The sequence below is a fragment of the Ptychodera flava genome, chromosome 6, assembly GCF_041260155.1.
Source record: "Ptychodera flava strain L36383 chromosome 6, AS_Pfla_20210202, whole genome shotgun sequence".
Lineage (NCBI taxonomy): Eukaryota > Metazoa > Hemichordata > Enteropneusta > Ptychoderidae > Ptychodera > Ptychodera flava.
In genome coordinates this window covers 38,426,810-38,453,756 of record NC_091933.1, presented here as the reverse complement: position 1 = coordinate 38,453,756, position 26,947 = coordinate 38,426,810, and the positions used below count along the sequence as shown (strand labels likewise).

Below are 26,947 nucleotides of genomic sequence, written 5' to 3'. Positions count from 1 at the left end.
CATGTATGGATTAAAGCAAATTGTCTTGTGGTAAGCATAGGTGTTATTATACTGTTAATGGGTAAACAGGTATGTGGGGTTGGTGAGTGGTAGGTTTGGGTGTTGAAGGGTGTACCAGGTAAGTGATGGTATTGATGAATGGTAGGCGTGGGTGCCGGGTGTTGATGGTTGCACTAGGTAAGGTCGCACCAGACAGGTGACAGTGTTGAGGAGTAGGAAGTGTGGGCATTGATGGATTGTAGGCATGGGTGTTGATGGTTGCACCAGGAAAGCAGGGGTGTTGATGGTTGCACCAGGAAAGCAGGGGTGTTGATGGGTGCATCTGGTAAGTAGGGCTTTTTTCCTGGATATATCTATTAGTAAAATTACCAATGTTTGTAAAGAGCACACTGCTCACTATACCAAAGTTTACCCAACAAAGAGAAGTGACAAATTTTTATAGGACAAAGTGTTTTATTTCACTTTAAAACAGTCAATTATACATATCAAACATTTTTGAAACATTGTTTTTTAATTACACTTCAAATCAATATGTTTATACAGGGACATCCAAGGAGTGTTTGGACTGTTGCAATATTTACAAGATAATACATTTCACCATGACAGTGCATGTGGACGGAGTTCAATGTCCTTTGTATGCCATACATCCAGTCTAAAAATACACATAGAAATATACACGTGATTACTTTGAGGACAGGGGAAAATGATAGCACTACTTTCAAATGTGAAATATTATGTGAGATAGCACAGGACTAATAGAATTGCCTGCAACCTGTCTACGTGTACTGGAAAAAAATTATATTCACCCTGTCCTGCACTGGAAGAGAGAAGAAAATTGTACAGTATTAACAATTGTTTAAAAAATGCCTAAAATAAGCGAGTAGGTATCTAAAGCTTTGACTTTCACTTTAAAACATGAAAGACTGAAAATAAATGTTACTTGTATTGACTGTACAGAAGGTACCTGGTTTCGAAGTGTGGTGCCTTACCTGTCTGCTGTGATGAGATACAGAAAACTTAAACACGTTGGAAATTTTCACTGTAAACACATGTAAATTCAGCATGGATGGAAATATCTCCCACTGCAATTCACAAGGGCAAAAGTTACACCCACACAGCCAGAGTTTGCAGTGTGACAGCCAAAAACAAAATATATAAATCTTCAAAAATCAATGCATTTCCATACATTCATGAACAATTTTTTTTCTTCACTAATATTAGAAATACAGAAACTGGAGTTTCCTTTTCATAAATATTGTTGAACACAAAAAAATCCTGGGTGACTTGAAACTCCAAATGTCGATGATGCTAATGATTAGCACTGTTTATTCACTGTTTTGTTTGGACGGTTATTACAGACACACGCTATATTATACAGGATGAGTCCATGGAATGTAAATAATAGTGTTTCTCTCTCACACAACACCGTGTTGCTGTAAAGGCACTTCCCAACTGTCTCTTTGTATAATAAGTTCATTCTTTTTTTAAACTAATCATCTAACTGGCAGAGTAAAGCTACACCGCGTTTGATCCAGTGCTGCGTCGGCAAATCAGTCGGTAGTTCAATGGACAGGACAAAATTGGTAGAGTGACCCGTCGTCGACAAGGTACCACGACGCTCACTGGTCTTGTACAGCGGGCAAGTGTAGTCATTTTTCTCTTCAAAATCTTCCATTTTACCTGAAATGTTGAACAGAGAGAGAAGCTCAGTGTTTGCTGGTTTAATGAAAATGAATAAAAGAATCTGCACCTTTACAAAATGGTCACCTGATATCTTCAGAATGCTTGTGATTTGCCAAATTCATCTCTCAGATGATTTAGAAAATACTCGTGTTTGCCAACCGGAACAATACAAAGTGACAAGAACAATGAGTGAAACACAGTGACAAATCTGTCAGCCAACATGTAATTGGCAAAGGTAGACCTAATTCTCTAAATTCAAAACAAGAAACTGTAACAAAGACTTTGCTCCAGGGTGTTTTATAGAGACAGGCTAAAAGAAAACAAATACAACAGACTGAAAAAAGACACTACGGAAAAAAAAGAAAAACAGGAAAAGAAACCGAAAACAGTCTATGTTTTTCCACAGGGTTGCTTACGATATAAAGCTATGAAAAAGGTAGCTAGGTGATAAACTGTACAAATATGATGTACAGATACAAATAACAACAAACGTTGACTTCGATTGCTGTCACATGTCTCTTTATCAATTAAAAGTATAATTGTTCGAAATCTGTGCAGGACACAGTAAAATGACAGACTTGCGCATCAAATTGGCATGTACAAATAGCAATGTGATCTTTGAATGTATAAATGAATTCATGACAAGACAAGAGATATCCGTACCTGGTTTAATCCAGATAATAGGCACAGGATCAAATAGAACTTTTGGAAGGGATTCACCCAGCATACCCCTGAAAAAAAAACATTTTGAAATTGATTACAAGATGGTTTGAATTAATCTCTGAAATAAAGTACAGTGAAATGATTTACCAGGCACTTGACAGGGCATTTGCATACCAATAGGGTTTCCACAAAGAGCTAACAATATGATTTCAAGTACAAGATGATGATCATATTTTACAATGTTATTTTTGTAAGAATTACACATTGATTACAAGGTTTAAAGAGTCGTTGCTTGTGAATCACTTTCGTTTCGGACAATGACGCTGTTGGTGTCTTTAGAAAATAATTTTGTCCTCAGAACAGCTTTTGGTACTTTCATCTGTGGTTTGGTCATCTATTAAGCACTGTTCAGCTTCTTCCAGTTGAGAAAATGACCCTTCTATATATTCCTGCAAACATTGTAAAGGGCCACAACTTTCCTGTATGTATCATGTCAATTTTGATTTGATATTTGATTTTACATGATGCAACGAGTCGACAGCTAGCACTTACTTCTTCCTATCCCACCGAGCACCATCCAAGTACAGACCAAAGACATAAACACCATCTTCAGGCGCTGAATCACTCGTCTCTCTTGGAAGAACCTACAAAATGAGATATAAAAGATAAACATGTAATAACAGACGAAAAGGTTAAACTGGAATTCAAATGGACTGCAGTACAAACAAAGCTACATGCACAAACACGCACAGAAATACTTGTGTGTCCATATGGGTTTTGTACACATGGGTTTGTTTGTACTGCCATCACGTGATCTGCTGGATGTACTGGGTCTGTAGAACACATCCAAGTCCTTTTAATTCTGGAGTAGAATCATTATGTGGTATGACTACTCTTCTTGATATTTTCATTTTCATTACAATGGACTGTGCCATTGTTTGCTTACTATGACATACTTTTGGTGACATCACAAAGTTTGTTGATATACTCCTGAAAAGTGAGACGTTTTGTCTTCAGGAAACGTCAACACTACTTTTCCCATGCAAATTTTGTTTCTTTTCCAAAATAAGACACTGTTGAATGATCACAATTTGATATTGAACATTACCAGCTGGCTTAAAGCTGCACCTGGATTGATAACTACAATGCGGCTGTACTGTTTTCGCTTCGGGGTAAAAGATGGAATTTTCCACTGACCTCAAATTGATATCCCAGTTTGTCGATGGGAATGGTGTATTTCCTGGCATAGTTCTGCATGGCACCTGTCAGGAAAGCCTGGGTAAAGTAGAAGCCTGAAATCCAGAAGACGTTGGGTTTGCCGCTGTCGTACCAATCTTGCAAGAACTTCAACCTCTGTAAGAAATCATTGACGTAGCTACCAAGCGGCTTCAAGCTTGGGTAGGAACGCTTGGCCCACATCTCAGGTACCTTTGGAAACAACAAAAAGAATAAACTCATGCATTATTTGTTGTTGACCTTGATCTTTTCAGTGTGTGATTAAAGATTTTCTTGTTAAAATAAAGATTTACAATCCAGAGGTTGACAAGACAACTCATACAGCAGACATCCAATCTTCATTCAAATCTACAGATCAATTGATCCAAATGAATCCTACTTGTGGCAGATGTCTAATACAAATTGTGGAGATGCAGACATCAGCTGATTTTGTATACTTTGATTCCAATGTATTCTTGTAAAAGTAATTTACAACTGCAGCAGGAAAAATCTCAGTGTGAATTTCCATGATACTCATCATTTAACATCACTGGTTGAAAATCATATCATATGATTATATCACATCATATTTTTGATATCAAAAATATTTTTACATATGGTTGTGAGTCATGCTTCTCATGTATCACAGATCTGCAAGACGATGGAAAAAACAAACAAACATACAAACAAACAAACAAACACACAAGCAAATCACATAGCGAGAATTTGAAAATGCTTACCTTGCCAATGAGTAGACTACTAGCCACACTTTCTAAGTCAGCTGACATCACCACCAAACCTTTGATGGCTTTCTGTAAATTCACAATGCTGGTACGTATAGTCTGCAACAACCTGAGAATAACAAAAGTTCGAACATGTATAGCATTTAGGACAATACTTCAAGCTATTCAGAGAGGCCATATTATAGCAAGTCTGTACGCATAATGGGAACTGGAAAAGATTCTCCTTGATAGACAGACTTGACACATTTTGTGAAATTAGTTTGATTCTCCTCTGTATGTTAAGTTATTACAGTAATAATATTTGCCTTTCAGTCAAAGAGACATAAGCAGAGGTGTATGTGAGCTAGTATCAGCACAGTTACTCCCCAGAAATTATAACACCACAAGTCCACCTGGACATTTCCCATCCACCAGTTGCAGCTATGGTTCTGGATGCGACTAGAGTACGTGACTTGTAGGGAGTGCACAGGGGTTCAGCATGTAGCTTGTGCTGTTCTCAAAATGGATCACTTTGAGGAGAAAAGTGTCTACTGTTTGAACATCCTTGGAAAAGTAACTGAATAACGCAATCACAGAAAATTCACCTGTTGAATCTTTCCATTTCTTGCACCAATACAGTATTCATACTCTCACTGTACTCCACTGGGTATTTTCCCAAAGCTGCTTCCAAGTCATAGTTCTTAGGAAGCTGTCCATGGTAACAATAAAGAGAAAAGAAACGAAGTTAGAATGTTGAGGGCCGTTAAAAGTGCACTCAGTCAAATTACGGATCTAGGTATTGAGAGTATCAGGGCAACTTTCACATACTTTTGAACATTGTATAATATGGCTGTAATAAAGTTTGGGCTTGAGAAAAAGATGACTTCATTCACTATCATATGCGGTATAAATGAGAACATGGTACAAATCTTGCAAAAATAAAAAAAAAATTCATGTTATGATATTGCCATTCTATCATAAACATTAAGCAAGCTTGTATCTACGGTACATTCAGTTTTCATTGGATGTAAATAACATGAACAAAACACAGTCCACACACTTGGATCAACAGATATCTGATGATTTTCAAATTTCAATTGAGAAACTGAAGTACCAACCTCTACAGAAAAACTTCCATATCTCAACATAAGTGTGTATAAATCTTGCAATTGTAAAAACTGATCGTCTTTCATAAATCTACGGCTTCTTCAATTTCTGAAATCTCAGCAGTACACATACCTTAGAAAGGATATCTTTTGCAATTTCTAGGAGAGTGTCGTCAGATTTGCCGGAGGCTCCACCACCGCGACTTCCTTGAGTCAACAAGACATTGTTGAATAACTGTCTTGTCTCTTGGAGTTCTCGGCTGATGTCCACATTATCATGCATTCCAAAGACTTCCGGTTTCTGCATCAGAGGCATGGCCTGATGGAAGACGACAAAATCAGAGAAATAAATAAAACATTTCTTGAGTGTGATCAGACATTCTACACTTACCCTGGCTAAATTGTAAATGATATCATTGACAAAAACAAATGAAATCCAAAAATTAATTTAAAATATATGTAAAATGTGATATAATAAAGTGAAGTAAAAGAAAAGTTTATTACGTTGTAATCACATGGGTCTTTTCCTTCATCTCAGGTTATAAACATATAAAGGCAGCATCAAAAGTTAAAAACATTTTGGTTGATATCCGATTCATTTGTGACTAAAAAATAATATGCAAAAAAAATAACGGAGGAAAGACAACAAACCAGCCTTCACTGCATTTGGTAGCAAACAATTTTCAACTGAGATGGTCATCATGTTCAGAAGATTATCATGTTCTCAGTCAGTCATCCCATAGATTAGATGATGAGATGAAAATTAGCAGTCAACTTGAGTGTTTCGCTATGAGCATATTTGTTAGTGTTTACCTTGATAAATTCTACATAATCTTCATAGGAGCCTTTGGGCGGGGCATAATATATGCCACTAGGTGAGAACTTGTACTTGGCTTCTGAAATGACCTTGGGGTTGTAGAAATCATTCAGGATGGTCAGCAGGGTACGACGGTCCCTGTCGTCTGTCACACGGCCTCCATAGTTACACTCGCCAGTCATGTAGGAGATGGCGTCATAGGGGACTTGTTCATAATCATTGATGAACATCTGGAGATAGACACAGCAAAGAGATCACTCAGTAACGTCAGGGTGGAACTTTTGAAATGAAAACTGAAATGAACACCAAGAATGCTGTACAAATACATCAACATTTCCTCAAAATGATGTTAGGATTAAATACACATGACGATTTGCTGATATTCTTCTCCTCAAGGCTTTTCTGAGTTACTGCTTTTTCACAACAAATCAAATGATCCAATACATTTGCGACACATTTCCATGCATTCATTTCAACATGAGGTCACTTCTCCTTGCAAGATATGGAAAAGCACAACCCACCATTTAGTCGCTAACATGTGGAGTTGATCTGCACATCAGAGAAAAAAGGGTAAGAGTCCAGAACTGGGGATCGACAAGCCTGCAATCAACATTACCTGTAGTTGCCGGACACTAATCCTGAGATCTGATTCATTGAATCCATATGGAATATTCCATCCTAGAGGACCAAATTTCCTTCTTTCTTGCACCAGGGCATGGAAGAAACACAGACTGAACAGCAGTTTTTCCCAGGTCTGTTGCAGATCAGACAAAGAAGTGTTACCATGTGAATTGCACAATCTCTAATTCAGTGATCAGAAACCCTTTATGAGGAACACTTAAATCAGTTTTATTCTTACCAAAACGCTGGGAAACTAGGTTGGATACAATCAAGAGACAGGTCACAAAATCATAGTAATATAATTTTTAATAGAAATTTATTGCAACATCATGCGAAGGAAATAGTAAACAATAAAAAGAGATTTTCTTCTTCAAGATTACAGGTTTCCTATCTATGCCTGTTTAATGAAGCAACAAATTATAAAACTGACACAAGACATAGACTGACCACTCCATATCTATATTCTTGCATATTAATGAATTCTTCTGAGTAAACCCTGCCACTAGCTGATAGGGTATAACACACTAGCTGATAGGGTATAACACACTAGCAATAGGATATAACACACTAACTGATAGGGTATAACACACTAGCTGATAGGGTATAACACACTAGCTGATAGGGTATAACACACTAGCTGATAGGGTATAACACACTAGCTGATAGGGTATAACACACTAGCTGATAGGGTATAACACAGAGAAACTGACATTTCATACCTGTTCTTTGTCAGGACAGCCACTGAAGAATTCCTGATCACTGATTGGATCATTGTAGTACGACTGTAACATGTTCTGTCTCAGTCCGGTGGGTGGTTCGTTGGTCATCTTAACACCATTCTGTAAGACTGTTACAGGGAACTGAACGGAGAGAAAGGGATACATGAATGGATAGTTACTTTTACCAACACTAATCATTGGGTTTTTTGCCATCACAAGTACCAAGACTTGCCTTTCTTTTTTTCTCTGATTGCTAGTTCTTGCCAAAGTTCATGTGTATGTGACAGTGTTCAGACTAATTCACTGACATAAAATATATCCAATTACTGGTGGCAATGACTATTTTTCACACTGCTAGATGACATTTGCATTATTATTCATCAGGTTTGTGATCTCTCTGATGCTTGTCATCCTATAAACCAAGTCAATGCATTTTCCTGTTGGCTCCCCAATCAATATTTTTTGTTATTTGTTCAGAATATTTGTCTTTTCACAATGGTGTAGGAACTTTTATTTGTATCGTGTTGATTCTGTTTGAACTATATTACTGCATTGAAACAATACTGGTCAATCAATATACAATATCACAATGAGTCACGGTATCTGCTAAAGAACAGAAATGTCTCCAATTACAATACATCATTGCTAGCATGTACTGGACAGTGATCACCCCAGTCTAGATGAAAGCAAATTATTTCCCTGTGCAATGGATTTCGATTGAAATCTTACTTTGTCAGAAGGATAACTTGTTAACCAGAGTCTGAACTCCGAGCTGACATTCTCTGGTGAAAAATCTTCGCAAATCTTTTCCATCGCTGGCATCCAGGACACCGCCAAGTGACAATTCTGAAGGACCACCCAGGTTCCGTCATTTCTGGCTTGCTCTATCATCTTAGCAGCTATGGGTCCCTTTAGAGTGCACACAAACACAAATCATTTTAATACATTTAAGAGAATGATGTCAAGAACTTCTGATAAATATGATAATATCATAATGTCATTACTCATCAGTTTTACTTATGGATGTGTATTTGTAAAACTTAAGATTAATCTGAGTGGAGCTACCATTGTCGAGCAGAACTGACTATACTTAGCTTTGGAAGTTCATTTCTAGTGTGAGGAATGCAATACAGTGATAAACAGATGAGCTGTCTTGCTTGCAGCAAATCTGTGTATAAGAGCAAGCTGTGTAGGTCGTTCCTGTCTTTATGAAATTCATCCAATGGATTGATGGTCAAGCAAATTTATTTGTCCAACATCTGGGATCACCATACTTCTCACTCTGAGCTATGAGTTTTGCCATTCTACCTTGTCCAATAAACCAGTGAATTCCTAATAGATTTGTACGGTAAAAGGTTTGCTCTTTTAATTGTATTTGAAACACCAAAAAAAGGGTACGTTTGGATTTATCAGATATCTTTATGATGTGATCTTTACCTGTCCCTGTCCTAGTGAGATGGCATTGAACTTGTCACCACTGAAACCTTGATCCCCGGCAAATTTCAGCAGACTGGCCATGGGATCAGCACCGGGCGACAGAATGAAAATCAATGGTGCACAGGCGTTGGAGTCGTAGTAGCACTTGGACAGATCGAATGGCGGTGGCTCAATGAATTTCTGACCAAGTTTTTCCTTGACAAAGTCTGTAACAGCAGGTACAATCTGAAAGGGGGAAAATGTACACATGTGTTAGGAAAAATATCACATCTATAATTATCAATGATATCAAGAGTAAGTTGTAGTTAATAGATGGGAGCAGTTCGGATCATAAGAGTACAAATGCCTGTAACATTTTCATGATAGTTGTACATCTGGGAGGTGGGGCTGTACTGAGAATATACTTGAAAGCAGACTGTGCATTGACGCAGAAGTAAACACTAAGAAAGAACCAAAGACAGAAAATATCAAACATGAAAATCAACACAGATTTTGAGAAAAATTTACAAAAAAAACCAAAAATCTGAACAGTGATCAGAGTCTGATGTAATCTCACTTGAAAATGACAGTAACGTAAACACAAATACCATGATGGTTTTATGGCCAAAAAGGATAACAACTCCTCAATGTAAAGTGGACAGGCCATTATCTGTACCTTATCTGGTCTTGTACATCTCAAGACTATCATCTTCTGGAAGTCAAGTAGTTTTTCACTCCATGGCGCCGGAAGCTGTTCTTTGTGCGGTTCTGTGCTGTCGTAGAATGTGTGCCACTCATCGATGTTGTCTTGAAAATGATCCCTGCCGATAAAAGTTTGCAAAGAGAAACAGAAGTTTAGATTTCATGATCCAAATCACTAGGATGTTGATGTCTGAATTAGTTTGCCTTTGTAACTCTCTCAGTGTTGTTGGTGCTTTTTTCTAAGCACCTCAAATTTGAAAATTTTCTAGCAACTGTCTACAGTGTCATTCTTTTGTTACTGTAATGGATAACTGAGCTGAAAACTCAATAATGGGAATATTTTACCCGGTAAAAAAGTTTAAAGGGCCAGTAGGTGTAACTTTGATGATTTTTTTAACTGTTTGTTTTGTATTTCAATTGCAAGTTCTTGTTCTACACCCCAAGGCACGTTGAAACACCTACTATACAGCTTTTAAACATAGCATCTATAGTGTAAAATGCCCTGACATGGTTCAGATTGAAATTCTAGTCCACACCAGAATTCACTGGTCTACAATTATAACAATGCAGTCTACCAAAGTACAGGCTGAGTTGATAAACCCAATGCACAGTATCTCAACATGGGGAGAGGAGCAAGAAACTGCATGTGACGTACGAAACAAAAAAAGAGAAAATCATCAATAGTTACAGTTACTGCCCTTGCTTGGTATTTCTACCAAGGAATACAGTTCATAAAATCTTACCTGAAACCTTTGAATGCTTTCATGTCACTCATACGACAGATTTCATCCCATGCTTTATCAGACAACCAGCTTGGGTCAGGGTTTTCCAGTTTATTTTCCAATCCGACACCTCCAGTCAAGAAGAACATGAATTCATTATGTTCCATTTCTTTCTTTGACCTGTGAATAAACAACCCCAATGAGAAAAAAAATCAGCTACACTTCCCAATGCTCATCTCGATGGTTCTAAATAGCCTATCACACAGTATCTCATCTTTGATCATCAACGAACAGTACTCAATTTTTTTTTAACCAACAAGCTCTGTGTTTCGACAATCGAATTATACCAAGTACATTTCTGCACATCCCTCTCCCCCCCCCATTTCTAGAATGAACTGCTCCACTCTAAGCACATGCGTGGAATGTATCTCAAGCCTTCCTCTTCCATTTAAAAATTGTCTTTTGAAATGTACTGTTTGCCGACTCTCAAAGGTGATGTGTTGATTAATAACATGCAAATAACAGCAAACAACACTCATTAATGTGTGAATCCTAAACAAAGAGAACACGTTATATACCACTTATGACATCACGACAAGAACCTAACCGTCAGCCATGCAATAACCTTGATTATTTACCTGCATTCTGTTAATGTTTTATAAGTACAGATATTAACATTTATTGACTAGTCGTCTGTGCAAGCTATCCCATGGAATGAAACTACAAACAGGTTTTAATTTTGTTAACATGATGCAGCATGGACCAGATATTTGATATTTTTATTTTGTTTAGTTTTTCTTTCATGAAAGTGCTGGAAGTGCCATCCTTGTAAGTACTTGGTCGACTGTTGAAGAAAGAACTTCCCATGGCTAAAAACGTCTTTACCCACTTAGCGTAAAACTGGTGCACAATGAAAATTTCATAATAGACTGTCTTCTAAGACTGGAAAATCCACTAAATATTACAAGGTGCTTTTTATATCCACATACTTTGCTGTTAGTCTAAATTGTGCATTTTCATGTTATTATAAAGGAAAGTTTACACAGAAGTTGAACACTGACAAAATATTCTTGTTAGTCTGTGCAACTGTGAAGTTGGTGTGTGCCATCTTGAATTCACATGACAGCAAGACACTGTTGAGTGAAACACTGTGCAAGAGACAACATTTGGCAAAGACAGACAGACAGTGATGACAGCTCTGAATTGCGGTGACTGATTTGCTTTTTTTTGTGCAGAGTGGTGATTTTTTTTCAAAGCCAAGTTAGTGATGATTGAGTATTTCTGCCTGGACAGCAAGCAGGCATCCTGTATCTCTTGGTCTAAAGCATGCAGGCATGCAGTCAGGCAGGCTACTTAGAGCACATGCAGGTAAATATGCAAAGCGGGGTGACTCTATGCACTTACTGCGGATCATTGTCTTGAGAAAACCTGATAATATAGGGTGAAGAAGGTCATCCATGTTCAAGGGTGAAAGGTGGGGGGAAAAAGGAAACATGTAATGTAATCAAAATAAAGCGGAGAAATCTAACGATCAGCATAGCAGGGCAAATTGGACACAAGTTGTCAGATCAGCTATATGCTTTACTTGATACGTCTATTGTGATGCTACAGGATGCTAGCAGGCTTTAAACATACATATTAGCAGTCCAGGCATGATAGAGGCTAGCAATGGAAGGATAGATTGGATAATGCAGTGTTTTGGCTCCTCTACTGGTAACACCAGCTTATTTGCAGTTTATAACATGAAACAGGCACTGCGGATCATAGGTTACGCAGCAAGTTCCTGAAATATATTGTAGCGTTAGTAGCATGACATCATCAACATGCAAAAAAACCATAAAGTATCTGAACACAATGGTTGAGCGTCATTTCTACATGCAATTCCTTCCATGTACGGTACAATGTGATCTATGTATCTTGTTTGAAATCTGGGTAATGTGGTTTCATTGATTTCAAAAATCATTGTAGAGGCTCTTGATGTGGTGGCTTATGTTCTGTGAATATTTTGCTGAGTTCATTTGGCAGTCTACTTACATCAAGATGTTTGCACACAGTATGAATGAGAAGAGAAGCTTGTCCTTTTCAAAGAGAGACCTGCATACATTGCAGTACAGGTTGTAGGTGAAATGGTCAGACAGGTATCGCAGTCTCCTCTCCAGAATCTTGGACTTGTTGCTGCAAAAAATATCAGGGGATTATACTGTTACATTATACAAATGATTTTACAAAATGAATATGGCATTGACAAAGACACGCCTCAGTGGAAGTGGTTACATGACGTACTCAAAACATGTACTTCAATGTAACATTTCAGAGAAAATTTCTCCTCTGGGATTGAACTGAATATGAATATTGATATCCCAGTCAAATGAAGTACATCATATAACACAGCATAAAAATGTGAATTACCTCAATGAATATAAAGAAATTGGTTACTATTGAGCATTTTGATCTGAAATTCCTATATGAAACTTTACATTGTTGCCATTCAGGTAATGAAGCATTTCTAGATCAGCACCTCTGAGGCCAAACTAAAAAATTAGTCTTGCTTTTTGGTCTTGAAAACATATCTGACACCCAGTTGGAAAATGTCTTCAATTATGTAAAGTGCATTAATGAACATTGATCATGCAGATCGATCAACAATGAGTCATTATCAATGGAGAGTACTTGCGTACCGAAATTTCACTCATCTATTGTCTTCGATGAGGGTCGTATAACCAGCTCATTTTAATGATTAACAAAAAAAACACATTTTTGTACAGACGTGAGAGTTGTATGCTATGAGATCATTTTCTAGCAGCTGTACCTACCTGTCATGGATTGAGCTGACAAAGAGGTTTATAAACCAAGTGAGTGAATACTGATACATGGGGTCGATGTTTGGTAAGTCTGTCAGACAGAAGAACAACACGCTAGAATGCTTAGCAATGGGACGGTATCCAGCACGGGATTCTTCTAACTTCTTCTCAGTTTCTTCGGCTATCTTCTGCTTCTTGGAGATTTCATCTGACAGTACTTTGGAGGAGTCCAAGATCTGAATTGCTGACTCATCTTCCAAGATGTTGCCCTCGGAGGAGGAGAGTGTCTCCAGGATTTTATCCTCAATTTCTTTCAGTTGTCTCTTGTTAGTTGCACTCTGGACAATCAGGGCGTTTCTTTCTTCTTCTAACTCAGGTCTGGAATGGCAGAGTCATTTAAATGCTTTAAAACATATTTATTATGCAAATATCAAGCACCACAAAGAATGTATGAAAGTGTAACTTGCCCTTTGCCAGATGTTATGGAAATAATAAGGTAATTTAGTGGGTATTGAAAATTTGACCAGACTGACCAATTCTACAAGTAAACATAGTCCTATGGGGTCACATTTGTATGAATTGTAGGAAAGTTCCCTCACACACCACCGTTTCTAGGTAAGACTGGCCCTGGTGATCTTCAGATGAGCAAAAATAATTTGGGGGGGGGGGGGGGAGTTCAAAGAGGACATATTCCCCTTCACGGATTCGAAGATTTTTTGAGAAAATAGCGTGCTGAAAGCAGTGTATAACCAGTCAAATTTGTCCAGTGTTCAGCTGCAAATGAGCACTACATTTTTTACTTCAATTGTCTTACATATCTAATATCAAAGGATGACAGCAGCTTTGGATGCTGGAAAGCTAGAAATATACAAAAATACTGGAATAAAAAGAGAAAGGTTCTGTTTCTGACAATGGAATTTCGCCTACCGTTCCTTGGCGACAACAATACCCAGCAGCTGATCTTCTAAACCTTCTGGGGTGATCATGAAGTTCAAGAGCGACACTTTAGTGGCCAGCTCTGGCAGGTAGTGAGGGTTTCTAAGTTTGGTCGTGATGTAGAATCTGAAATCTCTTGAAAATTCAATGACGTTCTCACCAAGCCTTATGCACTCAACACCACCTGCAAAATGGGATGGAAAATATGTCATCAGAGCGTATTTATCGCAATGTAATTGTGTACCTACAACATTTATCAATGCAAAACATCAACTTCAACACTATTCAGTTGGTTTTGAATCATGTTATTGAATAATTACACAACAAAATGGTGGCCCAGGAATTCTGAAAGTGGATGTTTTTAAACAGTGCAATGCTCTGTTCTGACACTGTACATTGGACATACAGAGGAAACGAGCGGTGTTAGAATACGCACATACTCTATTTACCGATAAGGACATGCTCCTATAGTGGCATTTTTTCAATGAAAATACATACAACAATGGCATAATTGTACAATGGAGCATTCCGGAACATCGGCATCTTCTCCTTGCAAAGCCCTTACCTTGTTTAAATGTCTGTTTCAACAGGAGAGGTTCTAGAGACGGGTCTAACTCCTCGCCAACGTTCTCCAGCAGCAATGGGTTGCCAAAGGTGATGCAGTTCTCAAGTGTTCTCATGTAGTCTGAGTCAGTCAGTTTGATCACGCTGAGAGTGTTGTCCTTCTCTGAGTTCTTGGTCCATTTGTTGGCTTGGCCTTGAGGGTCAATCATCAGTGGCCTGTGGCATAACAACAGGGGATGAAATCAGCGTGTTCAAGACTGACATGACCTGTTCACCCCCAATTAATTCCAATGGTCCAAACTTGCCATTGGTGACAATCAGTTTGGGCCAAACCATGGTGGTGAAAGGGTTACATATTAGGTGACCAAACAAATTAAATATCATTTGTTGGCTTTTTGGTATGTATATGTGCTTGAAAAAATGCAGGATCTTTCTTACTCAATGTGAATCTAAATTCTATACTTTCACACATAAAAATTTGCTTCAATAACTCCAGTCCAATTTCTTTTTTAATCCATACAAATGAACTGTATTGTTGACAAAAACTGTTCCTTGCTGTGGACATATGTGGATGTACTCACCATCGCCTGGAGTTGGCTACAATCACACCATTGTCAATGGAAAAGTTATCTGTTGGTAATCCAGCAATGTTCCAGGCACGGATCTTGACTGGATCACCAAGAATTTGGCTTAGGGAGTATTCCGCAGTGCATGGAATATCCTTTGACTGTACAAAATCAAGGGAAAACATTCACTATATGTGAAATCAAGCCAAGACATACACGGATACATACAAAAACTTTTTTAAATCAGTACCATAACCAGCATTGGATAGTAAAGCCCTCTTATTGACTGCAAAACTGTCAATTCCGCAGATTTCAAATAAAGTTCTCTTGCAAATTACTTGATTGATAATTTGGTGTTCAAAATTTCAAATTACGACTGCTTGATATACCAGAAAAGAGAAAGATAAACGAATTTTTATGAACTTTTCTGTAATATTTTTGATAATTTTGGACCAAATGAACAAAACATTTCAATGGCCACTTTTTTATCAAAATTTTGGCAAAAATCTGAAAAAAAAATTGACTGAGGTATATTTTATAAGGGCAACAAAAATTGACTATGGTGTTCAAAAGGTTAAACAGTGGTAACATTTCAACCCTCCTACAACATGATGATGTCACTGTGATACACAGCAGAGCCCTAAGGAACCATTATACTGCCCTCATGGAGAAAACACAGAAAAACCACTGACACGTTGCAAAGGAAACCTTCAGACTAACCTTGCAAGTGTTGCTCCAATCTGCAGTCATGGTGTGTCTGTACTGTGACGTGAAGGCACCCAGGTAGGCGATCACACCGGACGATATCAGGACATCACCTATCAAATGTTCATAGGTGTGCTGTAAATTAGCTGCTGCCATAGTCCATCTGAAATACGAACGAACAACATCATCATGTGAAATGAGTAAAACTGTCGTACTGGTGGTATGCAGTGGGTGCGTCAAGGATTGCTGTATGTGTCGGAACAAAAAACACACTGGAAGCATTAAAATAGTGCATGATAAGTGTGAATGGTCAGTTTGACATACCACCATTGTTCATGGTATCCTTGAGAGTATTTAAAATACGGAATTTGTAAAAGAGGCACATCTGATTGCTTTGCTATTTGGAGACACGACAAGTGAATACAACTTTACCTGCTCTTTTCTCCACCCAGACCACCAATCAACTTCTCGGCTCTCACAAGCTTCTTTCCGCACAGGTCCACCTGGAATTCTAGTTTTTCCTTCTTGTCCGTCATCTCAGCAAACTGTTTCTGCAGCGCAGCCAGCCTGTCCTGCACGGCTTTCAGCTCGGCTCTCTTGGAGTTGAGAATGGCCATGGTCTTGGCTAGCTGTTCCTCGGCGCCGGCCAGTTTGGCCTTCTTGGGAGCAACCACTTTGGCTACTCTGTCGTACACTTCCATGGCAAGGGCCCATTTACAGAGACCCTCTGCTGCAGAGGAGGCCTTTGCAGCCTTGGAGGGATCAAAGTCCGGGTTTGGTATGTACTCTGTACGGATCTTCTTCATTACATGTACCTGGAAAAAAGGCAACGTCACTAAATTTATTCACTCCTCTCAAAATCCCTGTAGATCTAATATTGGTGCGGTAACTTTATCACCTACATTTCAATATGAAATGCCCTTTTCCCCCCACTTCAAAATAAAATAGGTTGTGCCATGAAACGGCAAACAACTGGGTTGTACAAAAGCTCATTAATGAAGGACGTAAATCACAATCTACTTCAACACTCATGCGCATACATATGTCTTGTGGTTGTACTCCAGCCTTCTTTTGTTTTCATATCTGAATTTATTGCTTCAAATAGAAGCTATCCATGATACAAAGTGAAATTACAAATTTGGATGGTAACTGATATGATAAAAGCACAGAAGCATATTTTTGTCTTCAAAATTTTTCAGGATATGTATAAACAAGAGGAAATATCAAGCTGGGCAAATGGTATGCATGCAACACATGTATGCACTTGAAAATACAGGACAGCCCCTGACTTTGTAATAGTTTTACTTGTATCAAATCAAGACGACAGGGATACATCATTTTATCAAGAGTCCTAGGTTGGTCACACATGTCTGAAAGACATATCATCATCAATATCTTCAACTTACTGGAATATTGTCTTTGTCATACACTTTCAGATTGGCCAGGAAATTCATGTCACCCAGCAATTTTTTCGATGGACCCCAGTAGTCCAGAATCTTGCCACCAGTGCCGGCAGGGTCATTGATCTTGTCTGGTTTGATGTCCAGCAGTACACATATAGCAGCCATGACTATCTTCACACCATTGGGTGGGTTTTTCATGGACTTAACAATGGTGATATCAGCGGGCTGTGAGACAAGGAAAGAAATTATGCCAACTTTGTCGACATGACAAGAATATACACTCCTACATGGTGATGAAATAAGGTTGGCACAGCACTTGCTTTTTGTACTATTTGTGTGTATGACTGACTGTGGTAAATGGTTTGTAACAGGATTGCTCAAGATTTACAATTTTTCTTGGCCTAATATGCAGACTGGAAATCAGGTGGTTTGAAATAGTCTTGATCAAGATTTACAATATTTTTTGGACTCATAAGCAGACTTTCTTTTCCAAATCTGTATTTCAGTCAGTAAATGTGCTGTCTTGGTTTGTGTATTCTTAGTACAACCATAAACCTTGGATAACTTTCCGTGTTAGTTTCCGGTTGCTAGGATTTAAGGCAGTGTTGCTGAAATCCTATTTAGTTGACTCTGAGTACAAACAGACTGTATTCACTGGTAGGGTGTTCCGATACTGTACACTCAATGGACATTTAACAAGCACAACTAGCAAAGTGGTGGTAAAGGCCTAGAGGATCACAAACCTTTAGAGTGTCAAGAGCAGCCAGGGCAGCTTCCAAAGCTGGAATCGCCTCAGCCAGGTCACTTTCACATTCATCCTTCAGTGCTTGAGCTTCCGCAGCCTGACCATTGGCCACTGCCTCTTCTTTAGCCACCACTTCTGAGGTCGCAGCCACCTCCATTGTCTCTTTGTCAATGACCTACAAACCAATTATATGCGGGAAAACAAACAAAATTGTTGAGTTGTAAGACCAGTGACCGAAAGTTGTGTGACAATGACTGATCCTGATTTCATGAAGGATAAATTCAGACAAGGAGCTGATAGCCGAGAAAATATCATTATGCGTCAATAGGTTTACACCCCTTCATGGCCTCTCTGTGCCACAGCAAGTAGTAAGGTTGGACCTAAAATCTGAAGGTGAGAGGGCTGCATAATGGATGGTAATCTTGACGTGTTTTGAATACAAATAACAACAGACTGCCATTTGACAACAGACAATCTGGGATAAACTGAAATATTTTTTATAGGTTCATCATCAGCGTCCATCACTTCACCCTCAGAATGGTTTGGTTACCATGGGCACAGACTTTGGGTGAGTACAGGTTGTAACTGCAGTCATTGTGTACAGAACTGATCAGTGTCTTGTTCACGGATTTGTTAGCAGGTAACTGATGAACAAAAACTATGAACATGGAAACTAGACTCTCATTAAATGTTTACTATTTTTTGAGGATAGTTACGTTGACGGCAGTGTCCCTGCAAAGAAAATGACATGCAAAAATTTTCTGACAGACACAATTTTTTTCGTATTACCCACCTTCATCATGCGTTCATTCTCAGCAGCTGTTTCTACTAACTGTGGCTGCAGGTCTTGCAATTCTTTCTGCATGGACTCCACTTGAGAGCCAGCGAAGGCAAGCTTTTCCAGACCTATCTCATACCTCCTCTTGGCCTTCATTGTCTCGTCTCGTTTCTGTCCCAGCAGTGTCTTGAAGGACGCGATCAACTCCAGGTAGCTGGTTGGGGTCACATAGTTGTGTCTTCCTAGCTCCTCCAAGTACCTGTTGTAACCAGGGAGAATGCAAGGTTGTTGGTGATTGTGTATCTTACTGCAGATGATCGTTGGTCGCTATGACCTCTAACCCCTGTTCAATTCACACTCTTGAAGTCTTACACCTATACTGCTGTGACAATATTCATATCAGTTTTGCAAAATACATTATAACCTAATTTGACTATCACAACCATGTGATTTTGATTCTGTCTCCCTTAAAAAAAGGGACTGAGATTTCAAGTTTGTGACTAGTGTTGAGAACTGTGCTGAACACCGACCAAAGTATTATGAAGTCTAACGATCAAACCATCTTCAATATGGTCTATTGACCCCATATGAGGTTCTACATAAATTCAGACTACAGTCAAACTATTTGTGTGTGTTTTGCTATGTAAAATCTATGTCTTTACCTAATCCAACTGGACTGTGTTTCTATTTGTAATATTTTGCTTTGCCAGAGGTATGCACAAATGCATCCAGTACTTTGTGTGCTATGTTGCACTGCGTATGATTAAAGTTACCAAATCAACAGATCAACTGGTCTTTTGAATGACTCTATCATTGTAATACTTACTTTTGAGAGAGTTCTCTGGCGCTTGTGTGGAAGTGTTTACATATCTGGACCACTTCGTGCCGTTCATTGTCCTCCATTTCAACGCTTTCTAAGAACTTGTTGGCAACTCTGGTCAGGGCGTCTTCTGGCCAGGCCTAAAACATCAACAATGACGTAAATAAATGTTGTCAGGAACATGATGTTCCAATGCACAGATCTACATGTGGATGGGCATATCTTCAGTGAGAAACTTGGAGGAGGGAATGAATCAGTAAAAATACCGCAATGATACGGTGTCGCTAACATTTGATCAGAATTGGTACATACCAGTGTGGGTACCAAAGATCAACAATAAATGTTGTTTCTATCTGTTCAGTGCAGGAAAATTCTACGTTGATGTTATGACAATGATTTTTTGCACAGTACAACCAGAAAAAAAACAAGAAATATTTAAACCAGAGAAACAAGAATGACAAAAGTAAATAAGGTCTGAAACTTTAGGTACTGGAGGTCAACTTTAGATACATGCATAGCAGAAACAGCTAGTCCCTCTTAGTTTGCGCAGGTCTGTTAATATGTAACAGTTCATAAACAATGACAGGAAATGACTAAAGGTCAGTGGAGTAGCCTGTTTCAGTCACTGGCATGACACCACTCCTGCATATTTGCAGGATTTCCCTTTTTCTTACCTCATTTGCACATTTTTGACACTGACATGTTCATTTGAACAACGTCACATCTCAACCCCTGCATCTACCTGTACCCAAATACTGAGATGGTAGCTTTGGCGCTATGGGAGCTTTTGCGTGTGACGGACATACATCCGCACACACATACCAACATACATACATACAGACGCCACCGACTCACCATATAAGCTCTTTTTGGTATTTATATACATACCAAATATGAGCTAAAAACTAATGGTTACGTAGAGTGCCTTCGATTGCAAAGTCAATGATGGTTTTCTGTTGTTGCTGAGTTATTTTTTCTGTCAATCTTTGAAGACCAACTACAGTATCAGGTGTATTTGCTTTCTCAGAGTGGTATTAGAAATCATGAGAACATTAAACAAATTTTTTTATCTCTTACAGATGCACGCCACATTTTGTTGCTACTATGCAATTTTTTTTCAGAACTATGTTACAATTACAAAATTTTCACAAAATTACTCAAAACACAACAAAATAACTATCTCTCAATGGGAAGAAAAAATAATTCTTGAATTTCACATTACATAAAATATTTAATGCTTTTGATCAGGCAATTTTTTTCTACAATTTTCAAAGACACTCCTAGTGAAATGAGAGATCTGAGGGAGGTTCATGTGCTTCATTCCTTTCAGCAAAATTTGAATTAATGTATTTGTATGCCTGTGTGGCTTACAATGTATTCAAAGAAAATTGTTCAAACTGTTTCTGTAAGTCACTTAGTGTAATCGATAAAATGAAAAGATAATTACCTGGAACCAATCAATGGTACAGCAGTTAATGAGAGACGGGAACTGTCGTAACCTGTTACGGAAGGCATCACCGATCGGTGAGAATGCAATCACGATGTGAAGCAGTTCCTTGCAGCGTTTGACAAAGAAATTGAACAACGCCAGCGGACTGAAGTCAGCGTTCTTATCACCGGCCTGGGCTACTGGACGTACAGCTTCCATGATTTCTTGTTTCTCATCCACGGCATACAGGTTGGGCACCTCTCCCGTGTTGAGTAAGTTGTCAATGTCTTCAAGGAATGATTCCTGTTTGATTTGAGTGTCGGAGATCAGGAATACCATGGGTTTTCCCTGGGCACCAGCAGTCTTCAGTACTGACTGTAGAATTTGGAAAAAAGAAAAGAAAAATCAATGCAATGGAAAACTTTCTTTCCACAGAACTGGTTACAGATCAGTGTTTCTGTCCCTCTTTGAATATTACATTTAATCAACAATGTTACCACTGGCTTTCTTTCTTCTGAAAATAAAGCTGAGTTCTTACGTTTTGAAAAGATGGACTTATAAATGAAGAACACATGAAATGTCACTTGCACTATTGTCTTCACAGCAGTTCCCTGAATATCAAATCAGACCCACGACCAAACTTTCTCAAATGTCGAAAGCCTAAAGGCGTGTGACATATGAGAAAGGCTGAGATGGGGAGAAATCCTCAGATTTGCAATGACAGTTCGTCTGAATGAAGACACACGTGAGAAATCCCAAAAACTAGAATACCTTGAGATCCTCTCTCCACTCTACATGGCCATAGGTCTTGGATATCTCTGGTTGGAATATGTTGTACTCAGCCATGGCTGTGGCAAGCCTGGTCAGGGACTGACGACCGCTGCCACCAACGCCGACAAGGAGAGCATTGCCTCCTGGCTGCTTGATCACACGACTGATACGAGACAGATGCTCCAACACATATCTGTGAGTGTCAATACAAAAATACATCAAGTCTTATCTCATGACCTGAGTGTCTCATTTAAGTTCTACTAAGATGATGATCAACTGTGTAGAAACACATGCTGTTTGACAAGTGATCGATACTACACTTACAATGATATTCTAAGGAAAGTAATTTATCTTTTAACTACAAAGAGAACATGCAGAAGACTGCAAAACCATCTTACAATTCAACATTATCCTATGGTATCTTTCCATCAATTAGCGTGGGAAGGCATTCTGAGAGACAGTCAATAATTACAACATGTGCATGGCAAACAAAAGTCATTGTTTACGTTATACCCCACTTTTCAAAGCAAAATTTTGGAAGCACAAAATATCAGACACTGACATCATGGGTTGAATTTCCCTAAAACACAATAATATTTTTTACCTGAAGATGACCAAGTTCATGACTGTTTTGTGAGTCTGGTTGTATTCATCTAGCTGTGTTTCCACAACTCGATAGAAGTCATCGATAGATTTGACTTCCTCATAGACTCTCTCATCAGCCTCAGCATCAGGTCTCATGTAGTCACCGAACATCAAGCTTCTCATGTCGTCCTCTTTCACCATGGCACCGTCCACAGTCAGGTGATCAAAGACAGAATCAAAGTTATCCTTGAAGATTTCTTTCACCAGCTCCTTACACAAACTGAAGAAGAGGAAGGCACACAAAAAACATTGTTTTATTTGAACACATGATTGCATCACGGTCTTCATTCATGGTTCAAAGCTAGGTATTCTACTCAACATTCAAGGGGGATCTCCTGTCAGGGAAAAGTGTTTTTGCTGATACATTCAAATACTGTTAATATGAAGTTTGTCAACATTTTAGAAGACATGTTATATTTTCTAAATTATATTCTTTATGATAATATTGATATATTCCACCGACGTACTTTGCTGAGTCATAACTAGGTAGCGGTTAGTAAAATGGACGTGTCAAAGATATTTGTAACATTTCAATGGCAAAACCAAATGCACCTGGAGTTCATATGTAAATATACAATAATTTTGTCTTAATATACATTTTTACATGAAATATGTGTAGACAATGTGTAGAGATGAAAACTTTGACTTACTTGAAGAGCCAGTTTCTGTCAACGTCATCAATGAGACGATCATAGAATACACGGAATACTTCATGCACCCACAACCTGAGTGAAGAGATTAATAGTAGACATAGTTTGATCAAACAAATGTATATATCTGATGACTAGGAACCATATATCTGGCACTGTCTTTGTTTCAATAGCATTAGGAAAAAAATTGAAATGAAATTCTACACACCATGAACAGAGTCTTCGTTTTGAAGCAAGTATTAAATTCTCCTAATTATGATAAATGGTGAAACAGCAATATTTCTGAAAACACTGCATGAATGAGAAAAAGGGCAGCATTCATGTGCATGTAAATATGCACAGATGAACCGATTGGTTATCAACAGAAACTCACCTGGTAAATGTGCGCTTGTTTTCAATGACGGTCTTCTTGACCATCAACACACCGTTGATGACACGAGAGAAATCCCTCAAGTTGAATACATAGTGTGACTTGGCCGGAGTGGGGAGCAGATTATCCATGGCTTGCTTGTAGACTTGCATTGTGGCTTGTACAATCATGTTACCAGATGTGAAATAGTCTGGTGGGAATTCATTGGTCTGTGATCAAAGACAAAAACTTGAATTGTCACTGAAAATTCTCTTCTATGTTTGCTCATTTATTTATGGTCCCGCCACAATTATGATTTCATACTGTTTTGCAATTTTTCAAGTCGTTCTGGAATCACACAAACTGGTGAAATGGCAAATAAACTTCACGTGTTATCATTAACCCTTTGAGCGCTAAAGTCAATTTTTGTCACCTTTAGAATATACTCCAGTCAATTTTGTTCAGATTTTCGTCAAAATTTTGATAAAAAACTGTATCTAATGAAATGTGATCTCCATTTGATCCAAAATTATCAAAAAATTACAGAAAAATTCATAAAAATTCGTAAAAAATTTTGCACTAAAATTTTGGTGCAAACAATTACAGCACTCAAAGGGTTAACAAAAACTAGTGTTGAACAACCCCTGCCTATTTTATAGTAGAATTATTAGTAATACTAGTTGTTACTGTTAGCAAGTTTTTAATGGTGACTGAACAACAGTGAAAAAAAAAGTTTATATTTTTTCATTGGTTCAAGTACCACTGAAGATCTACATGACTTTCTGTAGCCTCTCATTCCCAGTTTTCTCATGTTTAATGTAAGGTCTAAAATTGTGCATTTGTCACGGTTCAAAATTACTTTGCAATTGTCAAAATCTTAAGCAGTAAATCAACTCACCCTGAGATAGAAACTGACAATGCTGGTGAAGATCCTCTGCATGGATTCATCACTGAATGTCGTCTGTGAGATCAAGTTGAAGTGACGGATGAACCTCGGAGTGACAGGATTTCGGCCACCACCAGGTGGACCCATGGCGGCCAAGAATTGAATGTCAATGAGGGTTATCTTGGATGTATCTTTCTTGTCATACCTAAAAAAATGACAAAATGACAACATATACTAGCCTTAAATGACAACTGGACCAAAATGTGTGCAAACTGAAATCTGTTGTCATTGATGACTAAATTTACATCAAATTAAACGTTGGCAGCTTCTATCTGCTCTCATGTGCCCGGCTCATATTTACAATACCAGAATTTTAAATCAAGTTGTGCTGACGTAAACTTTTTCAGGTTGGATAATACCTTAATAAAACTGTAGCTATATGAACAGATGCTGTTTCAGATGGTCTTCAAACGCTTGTTGGATGATACAAAACAGTGGCAGAGAAACATAAACGCACAGAACAGATATTTGACAAAAGTCTATCATGAATGATAACAATCCATACCAGATGCCATGATCAAAGAACTGCCTCAGCAGTTCAATGGGTGGCTGTGCTCCATATTGCTCCCTGGCCGGCATGTTCATATCATCAACAAAGATCAGGCACTTCTTCCCCATGGGTGGTCCAAATACACCTTTACGCCTCTTGTCAAGTTTGGACATGATGATGTCCTGTGTCAGAGTCAAGAAAAAGCAAGTTCTAGTCCATGATCTGATTGAAAACATACTGATGGTTTTCCAGGATGAACAAAGCTTTAATCTCATTATGTGGTATTCATCATGATCAGGCTAATGTAACACCCATATCCTTGAACACCTGATTTACCCATGTTCCTTCTTTTCAGTGTCTCTAATGTTAATAAACCTAAATGGATGTGACAATGTGAAATATATATATATATATATATATATATATATATATATATATATATATATATATATATATATATATTTTTTTTTTTTTTTTTTTTTTTTTTATCTCTATTTAAACTCAATAGCTCAATAGGTGAAACACCTCTTTTCATGGAGGTCAAATACTTCTAAATACCCATAACCCAAAACCCCAATGGAGCACAGAGGAGTAAAGTGACTTGCTCAAGGGCACAACACCGAGCTAGAGTCTCGAATTCACCGTCCTCCGATAGTGAGTCCGTTACCCTAACCACTGGTCCATGGTGCCTCCCAATTTGCTCTTCCTGGCATGGTATTTGAACCATGTAAACTTTTGTGCCTTTCAAGCTGTTATTAAAAGTATAGTCCCCTAGAACACTTCCACCACATGGGGGCAAACTATGTATTGTACTATTTACTCTTGAACGTCAAGTTCAACACTAAGATTAAGAACCTCAATTCATAGGATAAAAATTCACAAGACGTTGGACTTACCTGTGTCTGGTTAGCACTGGTCTGAGCTGAGAAATTGACAAAGAGTGGTAGGTAGTCATCTTTGGACAAGTCATTCATCAGTTTGTCTTTCACATAGACACTCTTACCAGTACCAGTGGGTCCGACAAACAGAACAGCTCTGTGAGAAGATGAAGGATGGTTGTTACTCTGTCATGAAATAATGACAATACTGAAAAATACTGGGCCATCACTCAGCGATTTTACAAATTGTCATAATCTTAGGGGGTCAAGTGGCTTCACAATGCTACGGGAGGATCCCTAAGAAAGCCCAAGCATTTTTGTGGTACAAAAATTTGTTAGTAGAAAAAAATTTAAGAGATGATTCTTTGAAAGTGGTATACATTGAAAATGCTTTCATGTATTTCTATGTTGCATTTAGCAGCTAAGGTGATGCTTGCCTGTCTGGTTTGTATATGTATATGTACTGCCTCATTGCCAAAATACAAGTATTAATAATGCAAAGTCTATTTATGATTATAATAAGTATGAACATCAAGTAATAATCAATGAGGTCACTGTCTGAATGAAGACTGACCTTTTGTGTTTGATCATTAAATCCATGAGATAGGTGTATCTTGCAGTGTCAACAGTTGGTACTATGATGTCCTGGGGTTTCATTCCGGGGGCACCGATTTCTTTGTTGCGGATGGTTTCGTGCCAGTGTACCCATCGGCCTCTAGCCTTAAACTGAAAATTGGAAATGGATAAAGGCAAGCACAGTTAGTTGAAGGCCATTGGGAAAAAAACACATAGTCATAAATAGAGCAAAAATGAAACGTTTGATTTATTTTTATTGAAAATCACTAATAAAAATGAGTCGGTGAACATTGTTTGAGTAGCCTGTCATCATTATGGATGAAAATCCCCCAATTAAACGAGACTTACCTGAAGTCGAAGTTTGATGGGTATTCTATGTAGTCATCTATAACACGAAAGGGATCACATGAGAATGCACTGCGCATGCGTAACTTCAGATTTTAAAGGTTGAATGAACACGTCCAAATGTATTCCATGGGAGGGGTCCCAGAAAAAACCAGGGCGGGCAT

The 26,947-nt window shown here is 38.3% G+C and overlaps 1 protein-coding gene across 3 annotated transcripts in view; it reads right to left on the bottom strand.

Moving 5' to 3' along the window:
- Positions 1 to 433: 433 nt before the first annotated feature.
- The window catches only part of LOC139135711 (dynein axonemal heavy chain 12-like), a 55,078-nt gene continuing 28,564 nt past the window's right edge, over positions 434 to 26,947 (bottom strand). For 2 of the 3 annotated variants that reach the window (XM_070703343.1, XM_070703345.1), the window contains 35 exons: positions 26,437 to 26,588; positions 25,881 to 26,019; positions 25,000 to 25,166; positions 24,447 to 24,639; positions 23,573 to 23,778; positions 23,200 to 23,274; positions 22,509 to 22,769; positions 21,905 to 22,097; positions 21,152 to 21,508; positions 19,711 to 19,844; positions 18,900 to 19,143; positions 18,105 to 18,281; positions 17,365 to 17,586; positions 16,391 to 16,773; positions 15,974 to 16,121; positions 15,269 to 15,414; positions 14,689 to 14,903; positions 14,115 to 14,307; positions 13,200 to 13,565; positions 12,421 to 12,561; positions 11,791 to 11,814; positions 10,408 to 10,566; positions 9,639 to 9,783; positions 8,984 to 9,208; positions 8,276 to 8,455; positions 7,547 to 7,687; positions 6,823 to 6,960; positions 6,203 to 6,436; positions 5,523 to 5,708; positions 4,889 to 4,992; positions 4,302 to 4,413; positions 3,544 to 3,774; positions 2,899 to 2,990; positions 2,347 to 2,414; positions 434 to 1,680 (listed from right to left, as the gene is read on the bottom strand). In XM_070703343.1, coding sequence (XP_070559444.1) covers positions 1,490 to 1,680; positions 2,347 to 2,414; positions 2,899 to 2,990; positions 3,544 to 3,774; positions 4,302 to 4,413; positions 4,889 to 4,992; positions 5,523 to 5,708; positions 6,203 to 6,436; positions 6,823 to 6,960; positions 7,547 to 7,687; positions 8,276 to 8,455; positions 8,984 to 9,208; positions 9,639 to 9,783; positions 10,408 to 10,566; positions 11,791 to 11,814; positions 12,421 to 12,561; positions 13,200 to 13,565; positions 14,115 to 14,307; positions 14,689 to 14,903; positions 15,269 to 15,414; positions 15,974 to 16,121; positions 16,391 to 16,773; positions 17,365 to 17,586; positions 18,105 to 18,281; positions 18,900 to 19,143; positions 19,711 to 19,844; positions 21,152 to 21,508; positions 21,905 to 22,097; positions 22,509 to 22,769; positions 23,200 to 23,274; positions 23,573 to 23,778; positions 24,447 to 24,639; positions 25,000 to 25,166; positions 25,881 to 26,019; positions 26,437 to 26,588 — 6,342 coding nt within the window. In that variant the 3' untranslated portion in view covers positions 434 to 1,489. The remainder of the gene's footprint in view (positions 1,681 to 2,346; positions 2,415 to 2,898; positions 2,991 to 3,543; positions 3,775 to 4,301; positions 4,414 to 4,888; positions 4,993 to 5,522; positions 5,709 to 6,202; positions 6,437 to 6,822; positions 6,961 to 7,546; positions 7,688 to 8,275; positions 8,456 to 8,983; positions 9,209 to 9,638; positions 9,784 to 10,407; positions 10,567 to 11,790; positions 11,815 to 12,420; positions 12,562 to 13,199; positions 13,566 to 14,114; positions 14,308 to 14,688; positions 14,904 to 15,268; positions 15,415 to 15,973; positions 16,122 to 16,390; positions 16,774 to 17,364; positions 17,587 to 18,104; positions 18,282 to 18,899; positions 19,144 to 19,710; positions 19,845 to 21,151; positions 21,509 to 21,904; positions 22,098 to 22,508; positions 22,770 to 23,199; positions 23,275 to 23,572; positions 23,779 to 24,446; positions 24,640 to 24,999; positions 25,167 to 25,880; positions 26,020 to 26,436; positions 26,589 to 26,947) is intronic. The other variant, XM_070703344.1, reaches the window with a different exon arrangement.